This window comes from Hyalella azteca, unplaced genomic scaffold (genome assembly GCF_000764305.2).
Source record: "Hyalella azteca isolate HAZT.00-mixed unplaced genomic scaffold, Hazt_2.0.2 contig11629, whole genome shotgun sequence".
Lineage (NCBI taxonomy): Eukaryota > Metazoa > Arthropoda > Malacostraca > Amphipoda > Hyalellidae > Hyalella > Hyalella azteca.
The window spans coordinates 621,712-629,034 of NW_025941620.1; the positions used below are offsets into that span (position 1 = coordinate 621,712).

A 7,323-nucleotide genomic window follows, 5' to 3' on the forward strand; every position below is an offset into this window, starting at 1 on the left:
AAGAATATTTATCTCCGCATTGCTTTCCGCTTCCGTTTTAGCCTAATTTTGTTACATCATCCTGCATTTGATTTGGCAATTTGGGCCAATGGAAATATAATCAATTCATTTTAGTGAGAATTCATTTCGAGCTAAATATGATTCAAATAACATTTCATTTGGAGGATGATCTGTACAACTATCTTATTTGATCCTTGTTAGAAAAATACAGGCCTGCAAAATTATTAGTGTTGACGCTTTTCCTATCCGTAGTCGTGGAAGTAAATCAGTCCGAAATATCCTTTCTCTCAAGTACTCCCTGTCCCCTGACTAGAGCTTTTGTAAAAGCTTATAAAATATAAGGTAATCTGCGTTGCGATTGTTGTCGATGGTTCAAGTCTAAAATGAATTATAAATTTCATTTGTATTCGGCATAGCCAGGTGTAATTCATATCCAGGAGCGACTCGTGCTCGAGTCGTGCATTGAGTGACTCCGTGAGGATTGTTAGATAAGCTAGACATAAAGTGTCGCATACTTCCGTAATGACGTAGCTAGTCCACAGGCTGAGAGAGTCCATAGTGGCAAACCAGAGCTTTTTTAGAATCAGTTCATTTTTAATTTCCTTATTTACTCAAGATCTAAACCAATTTCTTAAGAATGATAATACTGGTATCCAGGATACTTTACTGGTCTACTTATAGGACTCAAAAATGAACTTGAGGGAGAGTCTAAAAAACTCTCTGCTTTGCCACTATACAAACCACAGCTTTTTTAGAATCAGTTCATTTTTAATTTCCTCATTTACCTAAGATTTAAACCAATTTCTTAAGTATGATGATGCTAGTATCCAGGATACTTTACTGGTCTACTTATAGGACTCAAAAATGAACTTGAGGTTGAGGGAGAGTCTAAAAAACTCTCTGCTTTGCCACTATGTGAGAGACTGAGAGTGAGTGCTGACGACTGACGTCACTTTTTATTGCTGTAGTAATACTTTTCCTTCCTGTTTCCTGTGTTTGTCTCTACTGAATAATTTTTAAATTTTAAACACATCTTTATAAATTTTGAGTCAATAGGCCTATTTCAATTTCATTCATAGGGATAGCTGGGTAGGCCTATTTAGGGTATACCTAATCAGGATGGAATTCTAATTTCGGAGGTTCATATATATTATATTATTTCGATCCACCAAGACCACTTCTTCTATCCAACATTGTTATTTGAGGCAAAAAATGGACTTCTTAAAGGCTTAAGCCTTAAAACACGCACGCCATAGTGGCAAAGCAGAGAATTTTTTAGACTCTCCCTCAAGTTCATTTTTGAGTCCTATAAGTAGACCAGTAAAGTATCATGCATAGTGGCAAAGCAGAGAGTTTTTTAGACTCTCCCTCAAGTTCATTTTTGAGTCCTATAAGTAGACCAGTAAAGTATCCTGGATACCAGCACCATCATACATAAGAAATTGGTTTAAATCTTTGGTAAATGAGGAAATTAAAAATGAACTGATTCTAAAAAATCCACTATGCAGAGGGTGGATGCAGCGTCGCCAATATATGGATTTTTAAGCCCAAAGCGTCGCCGGCCATTTTAAAGATGCGTCGCCGGGTAATTTTTAATGAAAAGCCATTTACGCTGAGTAATGACAAACTATTTACAAGCCACGAACTTATTACAAGGTTGCATGCATGTGTTACCCCAAATAACTAATTTTACCCTAAAAACAGTCCAATTGTACAGCAAGTGTCAACTGAACAAGTAATAAAGCAGTCTGACCGCTCTAATGCGACCAAAACTACGCAATCAAAAAAACGTTTACATTTTTTGCGGGAACTCATCGCAACTGATTTCCGGACAAGCTTCGCTGCATCGTAATCCATCCAACGTACCGGAAACCTTACTTTTTTTCTAAATAGTTGGCTGAAGACTGAGAAATAAAAAACTTCTGATCAAACGAACGACAACAAACTTTTTCAAGATAATTCTGAAATCGTAAGCCGTAACGTCAATTGAATTCTATGAATTCTAATACGGATCGTTAATTTTAACATCGTATTTCCAAAAATCAATTATTACATTTCTTTTAATTGAAAAACATCCTTTTACATAAAAAAACAACGAATTTTTTCTTACAGCTCCTCAGGAATGATGAATGAATGCTCCTCATATTGACAAATGACGATCTTACTCTTATAGCTAAAAATTTTAAATTGAATGATTTTGTCATTTCGTAGACTCCATTGATTACAGAACTTTAGTTTTTGGAAGTGTATTCAAGAAAAGTTCCTGAAATAGTAGAAACATTTCCATTATCATTCTGAAATAGAAGCGTCATTTCCGTTCTTATATATAAACAGGATTAATAAAATACCTATCAAATTCATCCAATGTCATTCAATATGTGATGTATGAACAACAGTTTTACTTTGATTCCTATGATGCTCATTTTTACCGGTTGAAGCTTATTGAATTAAATTAAATTGAGAAATTAAATAAAATTAAATTTTACTGAATCAAAATTTATTATTTAATACACTAGATGGTACATGCTGTAGAATTAAATTCTATTAGAAAAATGTTGAATTAAAAATCTGATTATATTTTTTAAATTAAAAATTAATTTTTATTGTATTAAATTGTGTTATTAATGAACTATATGGTACGTGCTCTATGTTTTATATAATGAAATAGTTTCCCATGTTAAACAACGAAAATTTTCTAAAAGACACAAAACGTTCGAAAACGCGGGATGGCAGACAAAATCATTCAGAATTTGAAGTGAATTGATCAAGATAAATTCAACATAATAGGGGAAAAAATTCAAATCTGGAATGTATAAATAGGTTTTTATAATTTAAAAAAAAAAATTCAATCATTTAAATGATTAAATCTCATAATTGAATGTGAATCAAGTCTATTTATTGTGAAATCAAACTAGACACAACCAAAACATAAGTGTGTGACACCGTCTTGTGAGAAGTAAACAGAAAACATCATGTGAATGTATGCAGTGAAAGAGTCGAAGTTTATCTCATAATTTTATGTGAAATCGATAACTTTGTGGGTGTTGTCCAATCGTGAGAATTTTTTATGAAGCTGGATGTGTTTTTTTTTATTTTAGAACGTATTAATTGCAAAAATGTGTCCGCTAGCCTACAGATAAACGACTAGTTAACTTGATTAGTCGTTGGCAACACGGGATTGGATTTCAAACCACGCGCGATTTCGGAAGTACAGCCATTTCAAATGTGATCAGTTCATCAATTTTCATTGCAGTGGAAGGTGGTGTAACGCGGTGGTAGGGTTGGTATTTCGATACCTTTTCTTATATTGACATGAGAATATATTACCTATACAGAATTCCACACTGTAACCTAATACCTATTATGTAACCTATAAAAAGGTAGGTACTAGTAGGTACCTGTCCTACATTACTAATGCATATCAGCAGCATATGTATTCATGGTAGTGCATTATTGATAATGATTATTGAGTTATGAAATTCATTTTTATATTAATTTTGTGTTTTTAACAACTCATTGATCATTAAATGAAATGATCATTTTTTTATAGTTGAGGTTAAGCCTAAGACTTGTGGCCACAAATGTGCCCACCAGCCTGATCTCTGTCAGAAAAAGAAGACAAAGCAGCAGACTTGGAGCTTATAGATTTCATGTTGGCAATATTTATATTCTTCTAGATTTATCTGTAAGTTTATTTTTTTAGATAAAATAATATTGTAGAAAAGCAGTATGGAATTCTGTATAGGTAATATATTATCATGTTAACATAATAAAATGTATCGAAACTTACCACCTTACACCTTACACCTCCCACCAAAGTGACAATTGATACTCATTACACTGAGCTCGTCAGATCAGAAACTGCGGACACCCGGACAGCCGCGCTTCCTTTATCTCGCTTGCGTGTGGTTCAAAAACCGATAAAAAGTCGGCGACTCTTCCCAAATGCAAACACTAGTCGTGTATGCGTATCGAGAAATTTTTGGTAATGAATATGTTCCAAAATAAAATAAAAATTACGTCATCTTTCGCAGAAAGTTCTCACGATTTCATTGATACCCACAAAGTTCTCGAATCCACACGAAATGATGGGATAAACTGCTAAACTTTCACGGCGTATGGCAACATTGTGTTGACTGTTGACATTAGACAAGACGGTGTCAAGACACCTTTTTTTGGTCTTGTGAAGTTCGATTTCACAATAATTAGACTTGATCCACATTCCATACTGACATTTAAATGATGGAAATTTGTTTCAAATTATAAATACCAATTAATACGCGTACAGACATACATTTTTTTCATGTTTTTTGCCTATTTTGTCAATATTGTCTATATAATTAACTTCACCTCAGATTCTAAATGATTTCGTCTGCCATCCCGCATTTTCGAACGTTTTGTGTCTTTTAGAAAATTTTCGTTGTTTAACATGGGAAACTATTTCATTATATAAAACATAGAGCACGTACCATATAGTGCATTAATAATACAAATTAATTTAATAAAAATTCATTTTTAATTTAAAAAATATAATCAGATTTTTAATTCAACATTTTTCTAGTAGAATTTAATTCTACAGCTTGTACCATCTAGTGTATTAAATAATAAAATTTGATTTAGTAAATGTTAATTAATTTTTTAATTTAATTTAATTCTACAGCTTCAACCGGTAAAAATGAGCATCATAGGAATCAAAGTAAAACTGTCATTCATACATCACAAATTGAGTGACAATGGATGGATTTGATAGGTATATTTTATTAATCCTGTTTATATATAAGAACGGAAATGACGCTTCTATTTCAGAATGATAATGGAAATGTTCCTACTATTTCAGAAACTTTTCTTGAATACACTTGCGAAAACTAAAGTTCTGCAATCAATGAGGTCTTCGATAATGACAAAATTGTTCAATTTAAAATTTTTAGCTATAATATTTCAAACCTCTATCAAAAATATCATAATTAATCATTCTCTTGCATTGAGCATATGAACGTTATGCCTCGTGCTGCCGCATCCGCGATTGTCATTTGTTTCTGTCAGTTGCATGCCGGGAGCTTACTTTCGTTGTTGTATGTACCTACTTCTTGTATCCCACTTGACCCCTAAAATCCTGGAAAATAAAATTGGTATATACCCAGCACCTACTTCATTCTTTCCCACACCACCTGACATCCACCACTTGAACCACAAGCCCCCTGTTAAGCCATTGTGTAGGCCCTACCTTGCACAAAATGGGGGTCACAAAAGGGAACCTCATAACAATCAATACAAGCAGCTGCCTTACAAACTTTATGTAAGTGGCCCCATTCAATTATACCTTAGCACATGAAGCCTCCCTGTATATTTTATACATGTTCAATTTCTGGCATCCCAGGATGACCACCTGCCATGAGTTAGGAGATCTCTTCCACTCAACACAACACCTCTTCTCCTGCTTTCATTCCACACAGAACTTTGCATATGGGGGACTGCTTTGTCCAGGCTTTTGTCCACTTGGCTTCTCCTAGCACTTGCCCCCTCTCTCCCCTCTTCTTGCTGTCCTTCCCTGCCTTCTGCTGAATAACCTGCTGTGATCCTCCTCTCCAAATGTTGATGACATGAAAAACGACAGTTGAATATTCTTCAAAACATTCCTTTGGGTGATGGGGATAAGGCTGCTGCTGATTCATGCTTAATTCTGAGATTTATTTATCTCTATTTATATTACATAAGTTCTTTGCTTACCTGCATGTAATTTTATCATGTTCTTTTCTAGGTGTATTACACTGTTCAAAAAATTTTTTTGCTACAGACCTTCAACAACTTTTACAGTTTATTTAGAGAAAACCCAATAATCATGGCCCGTAAAAGAGAAGAGTCTGCTAGTACAAAACATGGTCCTCAACAACAGGCTGGCAGTGGAGCAACTGGAAACTCCAAACATAGGTCAGTGTGTACAGGTTTTGTGGATAAATTGAAAAATCAAATCTGAAATTAATTGGAAAGTAGTTTCAACATCATGGTAAATCCAGTTGAAAGTTGGTAGCTGGAGAATTATTGATGATGAGGGATTTGGCTATATTCACTTTTGTAGCATTGTCACTGCATGATAATGCTCGTGCAAGCATTTAATGTAGTGCAAGTTGTATTCACAATATGTATTTGCTTTGTGGTATTCAAGTACTTTACCTTGTGTCATTTAAAATTCTCAGTTTTAAGTGTTGCAAAACATTTATTTACTTTGTAATAGTAATGTATGTTAGCAAAATTTCATTTTGAAATTGTCTCATCATAACCAGCTTTTTGGTCTGCCAATGCCATCATTGAACATAATTTAACTTGATAAAAAAATAAACTAGAAAATCATTGAAGAAAGGTTTTCTCTGGACTTTATCCAAGCCAGAATGGTAGTAAATATAAATCATTCCCCACTTATTTTCTGAACACAAACAAGTGTCAACTTTTTAGCGCATTCCCTCATTTATGGAAAAAATGCACTATTGTGCTCGCCATGTCCGTCTATCTGTCTGTCCGTCCATCCGTCTGTCCGTGACCTCAAGTTTTTGTCAACAAGAAAATGCGCTCTCTGTCACTCACTGCTGTGAGTACTGAGTTATATTTTTTTATTGTATGTTCATCATTATGTTCAAAATTCAAGCAACTGAATGGAAATAATCATTGCCGTATATTGTGAACAATTTGTTGAGCAGTGGAAGTAGCAGCAGTGGGAGCAGTTCTGGATCTGGTAAAGGTTCAAGCGGCTCCAACAATGCTGTGCCCGTGTATGCCTCCCTGAAGCAGCAACTTGCCATGCTGGGGCTAGCAATGAGAGAGATTCCTGGAGATGGGCAAGTATTCAATGAGTTCTTGATAATGAAACTCTTGGGTCATTTGGTGGGCAAATGTGTAGACGTTACATCCAAATGTATGCAAAATAGTTTTATGTCTTCATGTTGTCTTGTCATTAGAATTTATTTTTTTGCAGTTTTGTTATTTATTGACATTTGGTAGATTCTTTGAGCTAATATATCAATAGCATTTACATTTCATAATATTGCACACCATTCCATTTTATATTGTGTAGATTAGGTAAATACTTGTGTAGTGCTCATTTTGGTTTTACTTTGGTTTCAAATGAATATTGAAATTTTCATGACCAGATATGTACCGTCAACCGGGGTAACTCGGGACTGGCGGGGTAATTCGGGACAGTCCTCCGACACGGCGTAAAACTGTTATAGTAGCAAAACTAATTGGAATATTGCAAAACTAAAAATAGTGGCGTAAACGTCAACATTTTTCCTATCTATGTAGTATAAAGGGAGTCTCTTATACACATCT

The 7,323-nt window shown here is 34.4% G+C and overlaps 1 protein-coding gene across 2 annotated transcripts in view; it reads left to right on the top strand.

The window, feature by feature from the left end:
- The first annotated feature begins 280 nt into the window (after positions 1 to 280).
- The window catches only part of LOC108676469 (OTU domain-containing protein 3), a 15,771-nt gene continuing 8,728 nt past the window's right edge, over positions 281 to 7,323 (top strand). The window contains exons 1-3 of one of the 2 annotated variants that reach the window (XM_047882923.1): positions 281 to 342; positions 5,815 to 5,928; positions 6,693 to 6,830. In XM_047882923.1, coding sequence (XP_047738879.1) covers positions 5,840 to 5,928; positions 6,693 to 6,830 — 227 coding nt within the window. In that variant the 5' untranslated portion in view covers positions 281 to 342; positions 5,815 to 5,839. Of the gene's footprint in view, positions 343 to 5,758; positions 5,929 to 6,692; positions 6,831 to 7,323 lie in introns of both variants that reach the window. The other variant, XM_018164544.2, reaches the window with a different exon arrangement.